Source organism: Apostichopus japonicus, chromosome 2 (assembly GCF_037975245.1).
Source record: "Apostichopus japonicus isolate 1M-3 chromosome 2, ASM3797524v1, whole genome shotgun sequence".
Taxonomy (NCBI): domain Eukaryota; kingdom Metazoa; phylum Echinodermata; class Holothuroidea; order Aspidochirotida; family Stichopodidae; genus Apostichopus; species Apostichopus japonicus.
The window spans coordinates 24,956,825-24,976,766 of NC_092562.1; the positions used below are offsets into that span (position 1 = coordinate 24,956,825).

General features: G+C 37.4%; 1 protein-coding gene across 7 annotated transcripts in view; it reads left to right on the plus strand.

Annotated features, from left to right (window-relative positions):
- The window catches only part of LOC139983419 (AP-3 complex subunit delta-1-like), a 63,554-nt gene that overhangs the window by 25,712 nt on the left and 17,900 nt on the right, over nucleotides 1-19,942 (plus strand). For 2 of the 7 annotated variants that reach the window (XM_071996969.1, XM_071997002.1), the window contains exons 10-21: nucleotides 277-326; nucleotides 1,961-2,009; nucleotides 2,743-2,888; nucleotides 3,382-3,530; nucleotides 3,969-4,095; nucleotides 4,648-4,830; nucleotides 5,684-5,839; nucleotides 6,816-6,961; nucleotides 7,200-7,292; nucleotides 7,768-7,870; nucleotides 9,564-9,690; nucleotides 12,249-12,299. In XM_071996969.1, coding sequence (XP_071853070.1) covers nucleotides 277-326; nucleotides 1,961-2,009; nucleotides 2,743-2,888; nucleotides 3,382-3,530; nucleotides 3,969-4,095; nucleotides 4,648-4,830; nucleotides 5,684-5,839; nucleotides 6,816-6,961; nucleotides 7,200-7,292; nucleotides 7,768-7,870; nucleotides 9,564-9,690; nucleotides 12,249-12,299 — 1,380 coding nt within the window. Of the gene's footprint in view, nucleotides 1-276; nucleotides 327-1,960; nucleotides 2,010-2,742; nucleotides 2,889-3,381; nucleotides 3,531-3,968; nucleotides 4,096-4,647; nucleotides 4,831-5,683; nucleotides 5,840-6,815; nucleotides 6,962-7,199; nucleotides 7,293-7,767; nucleotides 7,871-9,563; nucleotides 9,691-12,248; nucleotides 12,300-15,356; nucleotides 15,381-19,942 lie in introns of all 7 variants that reach the window. The other 5 variants (XM_071996978.1, XM_071996984.1, XM_071996974.1 and 2 more) reach the window with 5 other exon arrangements.

A 19,942-nucleotide genomic window follows, 5' to 3' on the forward strand; every position in this document is an offset into this window, starting at 1 on the left:
GTGTGCTTTAGTGTTCCGTGTTATTTACAGTAAAAACTAAAACTATCACAAGTTTTTTTTTTTTTTTTTCTGGTTTGCATTTTGTTTGGGTAGTACTCTGGTGGATTTAGAACCAATAAATGCCATCACGGTACATGGGTTTCACTTTTCAAGATTCACTCGGCAACCTTTTTTTTTTCTTTCTCTTTTCTCCTTTTTTCTCCCTCTATTTTTCTCTCTCTCCTCTCTCTCTCCCTCCGTTTTTTTTTCTTTCCTCTCGAATTTGTAACTCTGCAGTCTTGGTTTCATTGTCTTCAGGAATGCCGGACCAGAATGCCTCAATACAGGTACTTTCATCTTCGTCTGCAATTTTGACCCCCGACCTTCCCCGGGTTATGTTCGCAAGGGATATACTTGGTGAGATCCAACTAATTAGGTCTCTGCATGCTGTGTGAAGCTAACAATTATGCACTTTCTTTGATTTGAAGTTTAAAAGACAATGGTCTTTTAATTTTATAGGCACCTGATTTGGCAAATACTTAACTCCCAAAATGTCCATTCATTGACAGCTGTTATGTTTAGCTACCTTTTGATGATAAGCTGACAAAGCCCCTTTATCACATATATTTTAGTGGTTGTTCATATTCTGAAAATTCCATGTCACTTTGTCTTTGATGAAATGATTGAGTTCATCATACAAAGGTAGTAAGACATTATCATATCATAAATGTTAGAACTCCTTTGATCCGTTAATACTAAAAGACTCTTTCAATCCCTGCAACATATTTCCTTGTAAATTTTGCTTTGTGTGTGCAAATCATGCTTGGCTGTTTCTTAGCAACAGAATAAATCGAACCTACCAATGTAGAGCTTAAAATCTCCACAATGTCAATAATACAATATTTGTACGTATCCTATGACCTAAAGAGAAAAGGGGAATTGAAGCCACAAGAAATGACTTTATTTTCTCCATGTACTGCAATATTTAACTGTGAGCTCTGCTTCAAGTTGCAGCATGTTCCTCTCCAGTGCCAAGAATTTGTTGTTTCTGACAAATTTGTTTTTTTCCCCCAAAAAATATTATTATTATCAGGGGAAAAAAAAATTGCAATTTGCTTCTATTGCTCAGTATTTGTAATATTTGACAATATTGCTAGAAATTGCAGTGTGTTCCTCTCCAGTGCCAATAATTTGTTGTTTCTGACAAATATATTATTAAAAGCCCCATCTCAAGGGGGGGGGGGGGGTAAAAAAATTGCAAGTTGCTTCCATTGCTAGGTATTGGTAACATTTGACAATATTGCTAGAAACTGCAGTGTGTTCCTCTCCAGTGCCAAGAATTTGTTGTTTCTGACAAATTTATTATCAAAAGCTCCATCAAAGCAAAAACCAAAATTGCAATTTGCTACTATTGCTAGGTATTTGTGATATTTGACAATATTGCTAGAAATTGAAGTGTGTTCCTCATCAGTGCCAAGAATTTGTAGTTTCTGAAAAATTAATTTCAAAAGCCTCATCAAGGGGGGAAAAAATTGCAATTTGATTCTATTGCTAGGTATTTGTAATATTTGGCAATATTACTAGATATTGGATTGTGTTCCTCTCCAGTGCAAAGAACTTGTTGTTTCTGACAAATTTCTTATCAAAAGCCCCCCCCCCCCCCCCAAAAAAAATGCAGTTTGTTTCTATTGCTAGGTATTTGTAAAATTTGACCATCTTTGGAAGATTTCTACAACCGTTTTACATTTTAAATGTTGAAACTGTTTGCGTTTTCATGTCGAATCTTGATGAGGGTTGTATGTGTTCATTTATTTATGAAATGTAAGGTCACTGATTAGAACGAAAAGACGAAAGAAAGAGACATTAGTTAAGAACATTCTAATCCATTACTCTATCAGTTATGCATGCATTTATATTCTTCATTGCTGTAAAAGATAACAAAGCCCTCTTCCCATTTGCAACCCTATCCTCTGATTTTCAGCTATGCGTCCAGAAGTTGCGTATTCTTATTGAGGATTCCGATCAAAATTGTGAGTGAGAATTCCTTTATCCATTTTCCATTTGATTGCTAATAAGATGTTAAGGTGTGAAGAATATTTCTGAAAATCTGGTGAGGGAGGGAGGGAGTGGGAGGATGGAGATTATGGGGGGGGGGAGATTTCTGTCCTACAGGGAAGCACTTTGGACCCTTCTCAATTTGTCTTGCATATGTGCAAGATTATTCCTTGAAAAAGATTAAGTACACTCTTTTTTTGTATGTGTTTGAAATACAGAGGCCAGAATGATTTATTGTTCTTGCCCCCCTCTCATATTCCACACAACTACAAGAAAGAGAGAAACATAAATAGATGGTATTTCTGGAGTGGGAGGTTAGACATCTCAGTGGGTGAAAGTGAAGAGTTTGGCATAGTGTAGAGTGGTCTCACTGAAGTGAACTTCAAAGTTAACCCTCTTAAGAGTATGACTTGCTAGACTGCAAAGTTGAGTACTTTTCTTAAAAATACTTGCTATATTTTAATGATGTTTTCCAGAAATTGATCAATATTAAAGGATGACTAAAGGTACAGAATTTTAATTTTGTTATATAGACCATTTACAAGAAATATTGCTATCTAGCCTCAAATAGCCTCAAATAGCCTCAAATACATATGTGGCTCACTTGTGTTTCATAGTTGTGACATCTTAATTTGATTTTACATCCTGGACACAAGAAGAGCACTAGTCTCAATACCACCTCTATTTTTTGTCTCTTGTTTCATGCAGTGAAATATCTGGGATTGTTAGCTATGAGCAAGATCCTGAAAACACATCCCAAGTCAGTCCAGAACCACAAAGATCTAATCTTAGACTGTTTGGATGATAGGGATGAGTCCATCAGACTGCGGGCATTGGATCTCCTCTATGGCATGGTGAGTTTGCTAGTACATGTTGGACCACTGGGGGAAGATGGGGGGGGTGGGGCACATGTTGGTTGAGAGGGAGGAAGTGGGCGGGTGGCACATTGGATCCTATGCGGAAGAGGAGTTCATGTTGGATCGGAGATGGGATCAAAGGGGGGGGGGGAAGGGAGTATACACAAGACTTGACAAAGAGGGGAGTGCGGATGGAACTAGAGGATGGAGGGGAGGTGGTGAGTTAAAAACGAGACCAAAGGGATAACACATGCGACTGAAGGGTGAACACATGGAACCATAGTGAAAAGAAGTGGAGAAAAGTATGTGAGGGGAGTAAGTTAAGACCCCATGTAGAACAGAAAGTACATGTTTCTAGTTCTGTATTGTTCCATACTCTAGAGACAGACACTTGTCCCCCTCCCCCCTCCCCTCCCATATTTCTTTGGTCAAATGACACAAGTGTACCGTTGTGTTACCATGACAACTCTTCGCCATGTTCTTTCTCAAGGTGTCCAAGAAGAACCTGATGGAGATAGTGAAGAAGCTGATGGTCCACGTGGACAAAGCAGAGGGATCCATCTACAGGGACGAACTCCTATCCAAAATTATTCAAATTTGTAGTCAAAACAATTACCAGTATATTATTAACTTTGAGTGGTAAGTAGACAATCAGTTACATCATATGCAAGTCTTTGAAAGTAAATCTTAGGTCATGATGTTGTGTCAGAGAAAGTTATCATAAATGTTATTTTAGGCTTGATAAAAATTTGATGTGACATGAACTTTGATAGGAATTGAGTTATGCAAATTGACAGCAGATAATCCCCTTCACAGCATCTTTTTTGTTTGTTTGTTTGTTTTTGTGAATGTCAGATAAGAAACTAAGTAATTCCTTGTTTTCTTGAACATTCTATTCATAATTTTGAACCCTGACGGTCATTTCTGACATACTGTTACTATAGAGTTTAATATGCTATTTGCTAAACTGCTATTTTTAATGTTACTCTTTAGACAAATCTTATTTGTTTCAGTATCTTCTTTGCAATTTGAAAATAATTCTTAAAGCTATTGTTGTTTTTTTTTGTTTTTTTGCAGGTATATTAGCATTTTGGTAGAATTGACCAGAATAGAAGGAACAAAACATGGCCACCTTATCGCATCGCAGATGCTGGATGTTGCCATCAGAGTCAAGGCCATTCAACCGTTTGCGTGTAAACAGATGGTCAGTAGATCATCGTATTGATGCAGAAATGTTCAGTATGACTGTCCTCTTGCCTAATGAGAGGCTATGTTTTATAGGGATTTGTCAGCTGCAATTTACACTGTATAAGAATGCAGATTGTTTTAACTCACAACTGTTGAAATTCCTCTAGCCACAGTATTAAGCATGTTTTGAAGATATTTCGCCGAAGAAAGCTTACTTTTTTTTCGCAAAAAAAAAAAAAAAAAAAAAATTCAAAATATACTATCTGTACTCAGATTTTTGAAGAGATTAAATTGGACGATACCAATAATCGGTTTGGTTTATTTGATGAAAATTAAATTACTAAAGTAATAAGAGTTGTGAGATGACTCTCTGGTGACTTCCTTTCCTTCTTCTTCGGTGGAAGAGGAGTGTCCAGGCCTGAAAATCATCATTGGAAATTTTTCTTTTTATTGTTTTAATTACCTTAATGACATTGAAGTTTTCAAATTACTTCTATATATTTTTTTAAACTTTGGATTATATTTTGCTAATTTTAATATCGATTTTCTACTTTTTTTTTCTTCCAAGGCTCAACTTTTAGAGAACACTCATCTTATCGTTGGCACAGCTGTTCAAGCTAACGGTATTTGTGAGGTGTTGTATGCAGCTGCCTGGATCGTGGGGGAGTTTCCCCAGCATCTACTGAACCCTAGACACACCCTGGATGCAATGTTCCATGGTAGAATCACTAGCTTACCAGGTCATATACAGGTAGGTTTGGTGAGGACAGTCGCTCTATTGTTGATATCATTACATGATTCCTAACTAACATATGGGGATGTTTGGAATCGCTATGTGTATGATTGGATTACGAACTTGACAGACTATTTGTAAAAAGTGAGAGTAAAATCAATAAAAATAGTTTATTCCACGGTACACACCTTCCGCTACCCCCCCCCCCACCCCCACAAGAAGCGACTAAGTTTTGTTTTAGCTATCAGGGCATTTCTCTCCAGTTTGCTATCTGGAGATATTTGGTATCTCTATGTGTATGATTGGATAACAAGACTCGGCAGGCTTTTGGAGTGAAAGTATAGCAATAAGAATATGTTGTCATACAGGTAACACTTTGCACTGGTTCCCTACCGCCCCCACTCCCAACGAAACCATGTCAATGTGTAGTGAAAAACCTAATGCTAGTAACTTATTTAAGTCCATCTTGTGATACAATCAACCATATTATGCAGCAATGACAATAAATTGTCATACAGTTGACACCATCTTTACTTCCCCCTACCCCCTTGCCTCCCATCCCCCTTTGCCTTCCCCCTCCCCCTTTGCCTACCTCTGTCCCCCTTTGCTGTCCCCTTTGCCTACCCCTGTCCCCCTTTGCCTACCCCTGTCCCCCTTTGCCTTCCCATGTCCCCGTTTGCCTACCACTGTCCCCCTTTGCCTCCCCCCATCCCCCCTTTGCCTACCGCTGTGTCTTTTGATTCATTCATATTGTATACTTGTAGGTGTTTTTCAGATTGTAAGGTGTGGTAATTAGCTTGTTCAAGTAACACTAACAATGTTTCCGTGCAGCCATTAGAAGAGCTCTTTTCTTCTCTTCGTCTTTTTGCAGAGTATATATGTGCAAAACATTGTCAAACTTTACAGTGCAATAATACACCAGCTGGAAGAGGAGGAAGATAAGGAGAAGTGCCAAGAAACAACTCTGTTCATGCTGGAGAAACTCCCACAATTCACTGCCAGTGCACACCTGGAAGTACAAGAGAGGGTGAGTCACGAAAGGTGGAGGAGGGGAGGGGGGTTGGTTGGCAGAGGGAGAATATTAGAACATGCATCCATGTGTATGCACTTTATGGTACTGTCAAACTACTGAATGTGCACACCTGGAAGTACAAGAGAGGTCAAGTTATGAAAGGTGGAGGACGGGGGGAGAGGGTGAGGGAGGGGGGTTAGCTGGCAGAGGGAGTATTTTAGAACATGCACACATATGTCGGCACTTCATGGTACTTTCACACTACTGAATGTGCACACCTTGAAGTGTAATAGAGTAAGGGAGGCGTATAAATTACTTCTAGTGGAAGTTTGAGAAAGTATATGCAAAATGCACTGCAATTGCAAAACCTGGACGTACAAGAGTAGCATGCTAGCTACACCTGGTGGAGGGTGGTGGGGGGGTGGGGGTTGAAGGAGGGAGTATGTTGTAGTAGCAGAAACTGCCATAGTTTGCTGCTAGTGCACACCCTGGAAGTACAAGTGAGGGTGAGTCGTGGAAGGTGGTGGAGGGGTGCAGGAGGGAGTATCTTGCAGTAGATATCTGGTATAGAGTCTTCTAGAGAAATTAATTGCACATGCAGACTTTGAGTAATATAGAGGGTCAATCACATGCAAACTTACCTGGGTAGAGAGGGTGAATGAAGTGTAAACATATATATAAACACAGGAGTCTTATGGACTAAGTTCATGCTTTTTGAATAACACACGAGTCACTGCCAATGTACACCTAGATATACAAGAGGGTGAGTCACATGCATACAAATGGGGAGAGGGGGCGGGGGGTGGGGGAGAGATGTGGGAATGACTGAAAATATCCATCTTCAACTCACTCTGTTCATGTAATGGAACTGTCCACAGTTAACTCCAATCCCTCTAATCTGCCGTGACTGCAGTATTTGTTGGTTCAGAAAGCATTCTACTCTGATAGGTTTAAAGTCTCACTCTATTCCACTTTAATATCTTCATGACAGGCTTGCTGCATCATCCAGCTTCTGAAGTACGTCAACAAACTGCTAGACAAAGATGTATGGGTGGCCGAGGAGTTAACAGGCCTCTTTGAAGGTGAACTGAACCCAGTCGCTCCTAAAGCCCAAAAGAAAGTGCCAGTTCCCGAGGGGTTAGTTTCCACAGTCATAAAGCATTTTAAAGTAATCTATTCATAATGTATGGAGTATGAGGACCTTAATACTTTTTTAAAGTGCTGCATATTATTCCTCTTTCAACTTTTTACAAGACAATCATACAAGACAGTAATGGAATTGTACCGGGTAACTTTCTTATTTTGTTTTCTATCATACCATCTCAAGAAATACAATTTTGCAAATATTTTCACATCTCCCATTGCTTCTTCTCAGACTCGACTTAGACAAGTGGATCAACAGTCCACCGTCTGATGACTCTGATGATGAAGTCACAATTGATACCATGTTTATTCATGATGCTAACAGGTAAATATCACATTTCATGTTTATTCATTAATTTGAATAACAGCTGTAAATATGAGTCTTTGTATCTACAGCGTAGCATTGTGAAAAAATGTGAAATGTGTATAATCTAGTCTGACATACATATCATGAAGCGTTGGATAATCCGATAAATCTCTTCGGTTTGGTAGTAAGTTCTCTCAGTGGAATCGTAGGTTTTGGCTAACGGTGCAATCAGAGAGTATGTTGCCATTTCTGTCCCTTGACATTGTATGTTGTAATGTTAAAGTTGAAAATCAGTTTGTCAGATGCTATGATAATTTACCACACTTACAGTGTATGTAAGCAGATGTATACCCCTTTGTCAGCACATGACCTGTTAGATACTCCAAACGATATATGATAATGGTTGCTTTTAAATCCTTGAAATCAACAAACTTATGGAGTATCTATGGATTATCTTTATTTTAATCTTGTTTTTTTTTTTAATTCTCTGTAGGGTAAATCATACCCCTGTTTATGAAGAACTCAGTGAAGAAGAAATGGAGAAGCGAAGAGCAGCTAGGAGAGTGGATCAGGCCAATAATCCTCACTACCTCAAAGTAAGTCAAATTAATAAAACAGAGAACTATAAACAAACAACAGAAATAACAGTGAGACTATGTCAAAGGTCTTTATGCCTTGAAACATGGTCAGCAGCTCGTTCATAGGATCATGTTATTGAATGCCACTACCTCAAAGTAAGTAAATAAGAAAAGAAAACAGATAAATATACAGCTGGACTGGATGTAATAACTAATTCCTTGAAAGTGTTGAGTGGCTCGTTCATAGGATCATGTTATTGAATGCCACTACCTCAAAGTAAGTAAATAAGAAAAGAAAACAGATAAATATACAGCTGGACTGGATGTAATAACTAATTCCTTGAAAGTGTTGAGTGGCTCAGTCAGAGGATCATGTTATTGAATGCCACAACCTCAAAGTAAGTAAATAAGAAAAGAAAACAGATAAATATACAGCTGGACTGGATGTAATAACTAATTCCTTGAAAGTGTTGAGTGGCTCAGTCAGAGGATCATGTTATTGAATGCCACAACCTCAAAGTAAGTAAATAAGAAAAGAAAACAGATAAATATACAGCTGGACTGGATGTCACAGCTATATCCTTGAGAAATGTTGAGTGGCTCAGTCAGAGGATCATGTTATTGAATGCCACAACCTCAAAGTAACTAAATAAGAAAAGAAAACAGATAAATATACAGCTGGACTGGATGTCACAGCTATATCCTTGAGAAATGTTGAGTGGCTCAGTCAGAGGATCATGTTATTGAATGCCACAACCTCAAAGTAACTAAATAAGAAAAGAAAACAGATAAATATACAGCTGGACTGGATGTCACAACTATATCCTTGAAAAGTGTTGAGTGGCTCGGTCTAGTAAAAGTAGAATGAGGTAAAAAAAGATACACAAAAAGATCTAGACTGTTTTTAGCAGAGATTAATTCTTTGAGAAAATGGTGAGGAGGTTAATTAGAGGATCAGGCCAATAATCCTAACTACCTTAGAGTAAATAAAATTAGGCAAATCTTATTTCTTCTTTCAGAAGTGGTTAAGCAGATAGGTGAGAAGATTTGGTCCAATAGTTCTAAAACCTCAAAGGAAGTAAAACAAGGGGGGCGGTGGGGGGAATTACAGCTAGACTGCACATCATAGGTCTTTCTTTGTAAACTTGTGAACAGCTAGAGGTCCATATCAATGTTCCTCTCTACCTTGAAAGTTAGGTTACATTGGAAGTAAAAGTTCTTACCATATTGAGGAGGAGTGATGAGCACCTGAAAGTTGAAATAAAAAGAAGAAAAAGAGAAGAAAACCAGAAAACAGACTTCAAGTGGAAGAGTACAAAGAAACCCTTTTGAGTTGGTATAGAATACTCTACCTAAGAATATATGGAAAGGAACAAAAATAAAGAAATGGAGGTAAATTTAGAAAGAGGACAACCATACACAACAGAGCACCACACATCTTTTCTTTTCTTTTTTCTTGGGGGGACCCTCTATCCTCCCCTTTCCCCCTCTACTAACTTTAATTTTTCTACAGATTATTGAAAAAGTTGTAACTATAATGGAACACAAGAATTAAGCAATGAGCTACTACAAAAACAAAACAATGCCAAGATATGAACCAGACCATTCATAAAGATCGATTAATATATCTAGTGAGGCTCCTCCATTTAAAAGATATTTGAAATTTTTGCAAAGTAATATCCAAGATCCTCTTCCTTCATTTCATTTCTAGGACGACAAACGATTGAAGCCTAAGAAAAAGAAGTTGAAAGATTTAGCTGCAGAGAATTCCACTGTGGACAGCATTCCCGTGGCTGAGATAGACCTTAACGTACCCCTCCACGTACCTGGTGAGTCCGGTAAAAATTAAAGCTTTTCTTTGTTGACATTTCTATTTGTAGTTTAGTTTATTTTTTTCCCTCGTTCCTGTATGCTGGTATGGTTACCAAATTTACTGAAATGGTCTCAGATTGGTTTAATTTGGATATTTGAATATTTCACATTTCAACATTTTAACTTTAAATCATGACTTAGACATTGTGAAGTTGTGAGTAGTAGTAAGTAAAATATCAATGCTGATGCCTTTATTGGAAAAACACTTGAGAGCACTGGCAGTTTATTTAAGCCCAGGTTATCATTTGGTGAAGCAAGGACTCTTTCCCCACTATGAGTCAAAATTGTTGGTCAAAATCTAATCCTGTCCAAAACAAGTAGAAATACAAAAGCAGCAATGAGGCTATAAACTTTGAAGTATCGATAAAGCTGCATTTCATCTTAAACTTCCTTTGTTTTTCTGTTTTTTTAGGAAACCCATTAGAATAAAACAACACAACCTTTTGCTTTCTCTAGACTGGCTCTTTAGCCGAGTTTAGTCGATAATTTTTCACCAAGTCAGCTAGATATTTAACTTTAAAGAGTAAAACAGCTTTGACTTGGACTTAAGAGATAAGTTATCACTTGATGTATCCTAGATCAGACATTTGTTAGTACTTAAGTGTGGATCATCCCATGGCAACAGGTCAACTTTGACCCACCGATATGTTTCCATCAATGTATCGCACCAATATTATCCCACCAAATATTTCAAGCTTGTCCTACCAATAGTGCCCATGGCTATATCCCACCAACATATATCACCAATAGTTCAAAAATTTCCCCAACATAGCTCCTTTCAATATTATCCCACCAATATTATCCTACCAATATATCCCCCCAATAGTTCAACATTGTCCCACAAATAGGTCCTTTCAATATTATCCCACCAATATTATCCCACCAATATTATCCCACCAATAGTTCGACACTGTCCCATCAATATATCCCACCAATATATCCCACCAATAATTCAACATTGTCCCACAAATAGGTCCTTTCAATATTATCCCACCAATATTATCCCACCAATATTATCCCACCAATATTATCCCCCCAATAGTTCAACACTGTCCCATCAATATATCCCACCAACATATCCCACCAATAATTCAACATTGTCCCACAAGTCAATATATCCCACCATTAGTGTCAACAATATATCCCAATATTCGATATTTGTTGTCCAATAAATAGTGCAATAGTTTTTTATTTCCAGCCATTGTGATAATTGTGTCCCTTTCCTATATCCAAGTGTGTACAAATTCAGTCTGCATATTCCTGGTTTGTAATTCAAAGTGTTAAGTAAAGTGATGATGAGTTAAAAATCCCTTTGCTTTCATGGTGCTGCGAGATCCCTTTACTTTAATTTAAGTGAGGCACAGTGGTGATGATCAATATATCCCAAGATGTCTAGTGTGGCACAGCCGCCATGACTGTGCCCCTGTTTTCTCTTAATTGTGGTAAACTGGTCATGAGTATGTAACCCTTTACTTTGATCTAAGTGTTCAACAGTGGTTAATGGTATATCCCTTTTCTTCCTTCAAGTGCAGTGCCAGTTATTCAGGGCCTTCGTGCATCCTCGTTGCTTAAATGTGGTCAACCTTTTACTTTTGTATCTACTTATTGTTCTATTATAGAAAAGTCTCTTTGCATCAGCACTCAATTGTTTTTTCCCTGCTACTGTTATCCTCCTGCCTTAAGATTGGAGGTTTGCGCCTTGCTCATTTCTGGCATGTGGGGTGGGGGAAGAAGGGGGTTGTACAAAACAAAATGCCTCTTGTTCCCTTACCTCTCAACTCTCGTGAATCAGGTGGTACCCTCGTATGCTGTCTTGCCATGGTATCGTTTCACATGGTAGCCGGAAACTTGCAGAGGAGTCAGTCCAAATCTTGAATGCTTGTTTGAAATCAAGCTAACAGGGTTAGATTGTGGTGTGTATATTGGTATATAGGTGTAAGGTTTCAGTAGTAATATTGTCCTTAAGTTGCTGTTTTGAAAATACTTAAAAAATTCACATATTATGAAGTATTCATAGCTAATTAGAAAATTTTCAGGAAGGTCTTTTCTTCAACAAAGGGAACATTGTTGTGTCATATATCCCAATCTCTGGAACCTTGTTATCCATTAGAGGATGGGTGATATTTTAAGCAAGGTTGTCTAGTTTCTGATAAAATGGTGCTACAAATGAATTTGAAAGGTTCAGAGGACGGGGTTAGAAGAGAGGCAGAGTGAGGGGGCAAGATAAAATACTTACATGGAACATGTGAGAACACGTTTGACCCAAAGTGAGGCTGTAAAACGAAGAAGATAAAATACAATTATAAAGTGATGCAAAGAGGTTGTAGATGGGTGGATTAAGGAACAATGTCCAGCTGTCTTGTACAGTCGTTTAAACAATGTTGACACTAAATTTGTGTCTTGTACAGCAATTATTCAAAGGGGGTATTAAGGGGTAGATGAGAGTGAAATGGAGGAAGAGGTTTGAACTTGCATGAAATAAATCAATCAAGTTGGTCTCCTGTCTTGTTTTCTCGAGGAGTAGGAGGTCGCCACGATAATGGCCGAGGCGGATCTTCTCACAGCCGCATCCCAGGTAGATAGTGTGTACTGGCTTTTGTAAACTCTGAAACAAATTTCAGTATTAAATAGACCACCGGTAGTTTCGTTAGCATGCAGTGTCTGGATCAAGCGAAGAATGTCTTGGCCTTGTGACTGACAGACCATTGCATATTCTGCCTAGGAGTCACCCCAACAAACTGGTCTATAGATCTGAGTGTGTCTGTTTGTCGACACTTTTCATGGTACCCGGTGCTTTATAATGTGGGAGGGGAGGGGCAAGATCTGATATCACCACAGAATGCCTGGTGCATTCCTGTGAGGGTAAGGGGAGGGGGTTTCCTGTGATGATCACCTCTTAAAGGGGGACCTGAAAAATTTGGGGGGGGTGCTTGACATCACAACATTCATTAAAAGTTGGATGCCAGGTCTGACCTATCATGTTCCATATTACGTTCATGAGCAGGGTAGAGTGGGACGGGGGGGGGGGGGGGAGTTGGAGTTGGGGTGCATTTAGGCAGTGCTAGCTTTGGTCTTCGGTCAGCTTCCATCTCTATTTTTCTCTCTCTCTCTGTCCACTAATCGTCTCTCCTTTCTACCTCCTCCTTGAGAGCTGCAGTGACTTTTTGTGAAAATAGTTGGATCATAGATTGATGTTTTGGTCAAGTGGACTGGTCAGTGTTTATTATTAGTTAGTTATTAGTTAGTTAGTTATTAGCTATAGACTTTCATCACAAATTGTTGGCAGTTGCTACCAAACTTTAGCCCACCCTTCTGGGTATTTTTAGGAAATGAACATTTTTTTTTAATACTTAAAATAAGACTTTTAATTCTAATTAATGATATTTATTGGTTCTTTATCCAAAAAAACATTTTTTTTTATCTGTTGGTGGTATTCATAGCTAGAAAACAGATCTAAAACAGATGATCAATATGTATTTTTTTTCATTATTTTAAATAAATTTTGACTTGTGGAAGCAAAATAACTCACTCCCACTTGGACCTGATGTCAGAAATTGTTAATTTCTCCCTGCATATTCTTTTCAAAAGGGTCTTATATACTTTGTTTCAGTACTGTATCAAACTTCTTAGAGGGGATATTAAATTAATGCTGTAAAGCTATGTATGTGAAATGCTTACTTGCTTCACCACTCTAATACTCAAAACTAATAACTTTCTCTTGAAAGTGGACTCAAACCCATTTGTCAAGAAAGAAGTGTTTGCAGTTTGTTGAAGTGAATTTTCTTTGGTAAATCAAAAATATAGATGCATTCAACTTGTTCCTGTACGTACGCACTCTGATCTACCTACCCTACCAAAGTTAGTAATATTTGCATAGCGCCCCCAATTGACCCCAACTTGTCATTCATGTCCCCTGTAGCTTTTAACAGAACCTGAAGTAACAGACATATCTCTATTAGTCAAATTTTCCAAGAATATTTAAATGACCAAACAACAGTTGATATGAGGAAAACATACATACACTTCAGCATAGGCTGCCATCTTTCAGTTAATGTCATTTTGCTGGTACCCCTGTAAAGCCCTGTATATAATCCAAAACATAATAAATATATATGGCATATTGGTGCCTAATCTAAAAAATACCACTGTATGTTGATAAATAAGTTGACATAACGCTGATGTGACGCTGAGTTGAGTTCATAGGTTATCATAGCATGTTTGTTGTATATTGTAAACCATGGACCTAACATGTTTCATAAGGAAAAGCATTTCCATTCATGCCACTATTTTGATGAGTAGTGCCACTATAGTGTGAAATAGTTCTGCTATGTATTCAATACTGTCATTGGTATGTTGCAATATGCCACTTCTATGGTGAATAGTGCCACTATTATATTGTATTATGTTGTATGTAGCCAGTGATACCCAGTATTGTTGTGTTCAACACTGCTATCATTATTAAGTAGTCACAGTATTACATGGAATAGTGCCATTATCATATAGTGCCACTTATTTTGCACAGTGCCGGTAGTATGTTTACTGTTGGCATTATTATGTTCAGCAGTCTCACGTGTTGAATTGTGTCACAATTATGTTGAATGGTGCCATCAGTCATTAGTGTCATTGTGATGTTTAAATATGTCACTACTATGTTAAAGAATGCCACTATCACATATGGAATAGTGCCATTACTCTATGGAATAGTGCCACTTCTTAACAATTGTGCCAGTATTATGTTCAGTATTTGTTATATTATCTTCACCATTCTCACTCACTACTGTGTTGAATAGTGCGACCATTATGTTAAATAGTGTCACTGTTGTGTTAAGTTGTGTCACTATTGTGTTAAGTAGAGTCACTGTTATGTTAAGTAGTTTCACTTGTGTTTGTCACAGCATGATCAATTATGTGTTCATGTATGGACTGTTATTCTATGAAGTACCATCTCTTTGTGTTTTTGTACATCTGCTTGAAACTATCAAAAATCTTTGTTGTACACACATAACTATAAAAACCTCCTCAAGTGGTTACGCTACTGCGTAAAGTGACTCTGCAGTGACACTCCCCAGTTCCTGCAGTTTACTGTATAGGGTTGACATCATCTAAAGAGAACATCTAGTATTTCTCCACAAGCTCATAATGTTGATTGTTATTTTAATTTCTGTTGATATAATGCCAGTGACTTATATAGTTGTGAACATCTTTGCTCATTGAAACAACATTTGAATTGACTTGATTTTTTTGCCCCCAATGTCATCGTAAAGTCAGAAGACTAAGAGTAGTTACAAAACACACCGTCGATTTGTCGCTGGCTACAAAAAGTGTAAACCATTAACGATTTGTCTTAAAAAAATATGATGTGCTGACTGCTTTTTTTTTCTTTTCTTTTTTGCAATGTACATAGCAAAGATTAAGAATATTATTTCAGATACATGAAAGAATCATTTACCACAGCCTTTATAAAATTAACACTTTTTATGTACTTCTTACAATCCCAACAAAATACCTGTTTGGATTTTGCATATAGTTTGGTCACAGTCTGTTTATGAGTATCGATTTTGGTGAGAATGTTTCACAGGTATTTTTTTTCCTTGTCATCACGCTGTTGTCAAAACTTTTATTTTGTACACAGATCAAACATACTCTGAGTTGTCAGGCAAGTGTTTTGACCTTTCCACAATACTTGCATTGCTTTTGTTTTATTTCATTGCATCCTAAAAGGGAACACGACAGGACAGCTCAGACTCTTAAGTGCGACAACATGGACTGAACTTTCCAACATTGTAAAATGTACATCAATATCCCAAGAGCCTTGAGTTTTTGCCCTTTTTATCCGCCAATCTATTTAAGTCTCGTCAAAATTTTACAAATGGGCAATCAATAAAAGCTGTTACATATTGTATCAAGATAAAGAAATATTGAAGTGGAAAGATTCACTTGTTCCTTACTTTCAGTAACAAACTAATAAAAAAAAATTAAAATTATAATGCGATATTTATTATTAAAGAAAGATATTTTCTGTTTTGCTTTGCTCTCTTTCAATGCGCTGTAGAAAAATAACAGATCATTTTGTAGACATTTGTTTTTGGTTTCAATGATAATCGTAACCTTTGCATTCATGATGGTGTGTGTGTGCGTGCGTTTGTGACGCCCAGCTTGTAAACACACTATCTGTAGAGGGGAAAGTCGGACCAACTTCATATGTGGGTCAATCCATGCCAAATCAACAGATTTTTGGGTCGATTCCACGTCGACCCTCTCAGAATCGCCTGAAATTGATATGGTGTCTTGCCATATGTCTCAAAGGATGAAATTGGACAAAAAAAAATTTTTTAAAATTTTCGTTGCTAGGATACGGCCCCGCCTAGCAACCAAATCCAGATTGCATTTTAAGAGCACTTAATTTGTGTCAAGTTTGGAGGCATTTTTTGCATAAATGTAAAGTATTTTATGTCTGATATTGCAGATATTGTGGAAGACATGTGGCCAGTCTTCGAATTTAGCTAATTTTGAGGAAAATTTACGGTCTCAATTTTTCGTAACAAGTAATTAAAATGGCAGAAAATGAGATAGGGGTCTTTTCTGGCCCTACTTTGAGTGTGCCCTATTTTCACAAGCAGAGGCATGTTTGAGTTTTAATTTCCATAGGATCCTTGTCCAGTGGTAGTTGTACGGGAAAAGTGCAAAAAAAAAATCAAGCGGGTCGTACGTTTTACGAACAGCGCCCTCAAACTTAAGAAATCTCACTTCTGGCCCTAATTGGGGGTCCATTTTGGGCCTGTGGGTATTTTTTTTTTTTTTTTTAAGTAGCATTTTTCAGGAGCGTATTGACCCTATTTTTAAAAACTCAAGTCAAAAAGTTGTGTATTTTGTGTTATCTACTCAAATTTACGACTCAAAAATTGCGAAAATCACTTCGTTCATATGTATGAAAATGCTTGCACAAGCCGATTTGAGTAATTCAAATGACAACAACTTCTTAGCATTAGCATACAGGTGCTTAACAATTAGGAGGGTGGTCCACTAGCATAAGGACTACAAATAAACTGCATTTTCAGGGTCATATGCCCAACGATGCCTGTGAACAGCGCCCTCAAACATCACATTTTACCAATATTTTGGGCTATTTTGGGCATTTCAAGGTCAAATTTGGTCACAATTAAAAGGTTTTTTTTTCAGTTTTTAATACAAAACTAGTAAGATATGTATAGTTATGATGCAAAGAATGAGCTAAAACATCTTTTATATTAGTTATTAATGCTCTGATGAGCAGCTTAAAGTGGCGTATATGAGAGTTACATCAGCTCTACAGAAACATGCTTGCGAGGGCAAACAGTGGTAACAATGTATCTTTATTCAAGGAGACCATGTTAAACAACATTAGAAACTATTGAAATGTATTTATTAAAAGTGTTCTGTCTAATACATTTTGACTCCCTCTCACCCCCACCCCTCCCCCAGCACCCTCCCCATAGTGCACTATGCAGGTTTGTATACACACAGTATGTGACTGACTTTTACTGCATAGAGACTGCATAAACATGCATTCAAGGTATACTGAATTATTTGGTATGGTAAGCTTCTGCTTCAAATTGTCTGTATGCATGTAACCCACCCCCACCCCCTCCCACCCACATCCTCAACCCAACCCTATATCAGAATAGAAAATTGTGAACCAGTGTGTACAGTGTGCACTATATATATGTGTACATGTTCAGTACAGTGTTATTTTACACCAAGCAAATAAATACACACTGTCCACAATCATGTACAGTACACACTGTGTACTGGTCATTCCATTCAATACTGTGCATATATCAATGTCATTTTAAATATTTGAAATGTAGTGTATGCTTTTGCTAATTCAATAAATTAAAAGACTTTCAATAATTTATAAGGAATGTTTAACCAGTACATAAATGTGCAGTGTGTATACTGTACATGATTTTGGACAGTGTTTATTTAAAAGTGCTTGGTGAAAAATAACACTGTACTGAACATGTACACACATATATAGTGCACACTGCATAGTGCATACTGTGCATATTTCAATGTCTTTTTAAATATTTGCAATGAAGTGTATGCATTTGCTAATTCACTAAATTAAAAGACTTTTAATATTTTAAAAGGAATTTTTAACCAGTACATACATGTACAGTGTGTATACTGTACATGATTTTGGACTGTGTATTTAAATAGTACTTGGTGTAAAATAACACTGTACAGAACATGTACACATATACTGCACACTGTACGCACTGGTTCACATTCATTTTCTATTCTGATATAGGGTTGGGTAGAGGATGTGGGTGGGAGGGGTGGGTTACATGCATACAAACAATTTGAAGCAGAAGATTACCATACCAAAACATGCAGTATATGCATGTTTATGCAGTCTCTATGCAGTAAAAGTCAGTCACATACTGTATGTATACAAATCTGCATAGTGCATTATGGGGAGGGTGTTGGGGGGGTGGGGGTGAGAGGGAGTCAAAGAGTATTAGACAGAACACTTTTAATATATACATTTAAATAATTTCTAATATTGTTTAACATCTCTTTGAATGAAGATACAATGTTACCACTGTTTGCCCTCGCAAGCATGTTTCTGTAGAGCTGATGTAACTCTCATATACGCCACTTTAAGCTGCTCATCAGAGCATTAATAACTAATATAAAAGATGTTTTAGCTCATTCTGTGCATCATAACTATACATATCTTACTAATTTTGTATTAAAAACTGAAAAAAAAACTTTTAATTGTGACCAAATTTGACCTTGAAATGCCCAAAATAGCCCAAAATATTGGTAAAATGTGATGTTTGAGGGCGCTGTTCACAGGCATCGTTGGGCATATGACCCTGAAAATGCAGTTTATTTGTAGTCCTTATGCTAGTGGACCACACTCCTAATTGTTAAGCACATGTATGCTAATGCTAAGAAGTTGTTGTCATTTGAATTACTCAATTCGGCTTGTGCAAGCATTTTCATACATATGAACGAAGTGATTTTCGCAATTTTTGAGTCGTAAATTTGAGTAGATAACACAAAATACACAACTTTTTGACTTGAGTTTTTAAAAATAGGGTCAATACGCTCCTGAAAAATGCTATTTAAAAAAAAAATAAAAAATACCCACAGGCCCAAAATGGACCCCCAATTAGGGCCAGAAGTGAGATTTCTTAAGTTTGAGGGCGCTGTTCGTAAAACGTACGACCCGCTTGATTTTTTTGGGGCACTTTTCTCGTACAACTACCACTGGACAAGGATCCTATGGAAATTAAAACTCAAACATGCCTCTGCTTGTGAATATAGAGCACACTCAAAGTAGGGCCAGAAAAGACCCCTATCTCATTTTCTGCCATTTTAATTACTTGTTACGAAAAATTGAGACCGTAAATTTTCCTCAAAATTAGCTAAATTCGAAGACTGGCCACATGTCTTCCACAATATCTGCAATATTAGACATAAAATACTTAACATTTATGCAAAAAATGCCTCCAAACTTGACACAAATTAAGGGCTCTTAAAATGCAATCTGGATTTGGTTGCTAGGCGGGGCCGTATCCTAGCAACGAAAATTTTTTAAATTTTTTTTGTGCCCAATTTCATCCTTTGAGACATGTGGCAAGACACCATATCAATTTCAGGCGATTCTGAGAGGGTCGACGTGGAGGCCACTGTTGATTTGGCATGGATTGACCCATGTGGTGTGTAGAAAAACCACATTGAGTGCAAGAAGCCTATTGTTTTTTAGTGGAGTTCAAAGGTCATTTGGGGTCAATATGGGGTCAAATTGTGAAACCTTGTAAACATGATATCTCAAGAAGGTAAGCTTGGGCTGATCTCATATTTAATATGTTTATGAACCACATTAAGTTCAAGAAGCCTATAGTTTTTGGTGGAGGTCAAAATTTATTTGGGGGTCACCAGGGGTCAAATTGTGAAAACTGTGTTAACATGATATCTCATTTGGAAGCTTGGCCAGCTCTCATACTTGGTACGAAAGTGTATAATGTTGAGTTAAAGAAGCCTATTCATTTTGGTAGAGGTCAAAGGTCATTTGAAGTAAGCAAATGCCAAACATTTACTTCACTCCCCTCTTACCTGTCTCTCCACACTAACACACCTTCCTAAAATATAATATCGCAAGAGAAGCTTGGACAGATCACTTATTTGGTATGTAATTGTATCACATTGAGTATAAGAAACCTAATG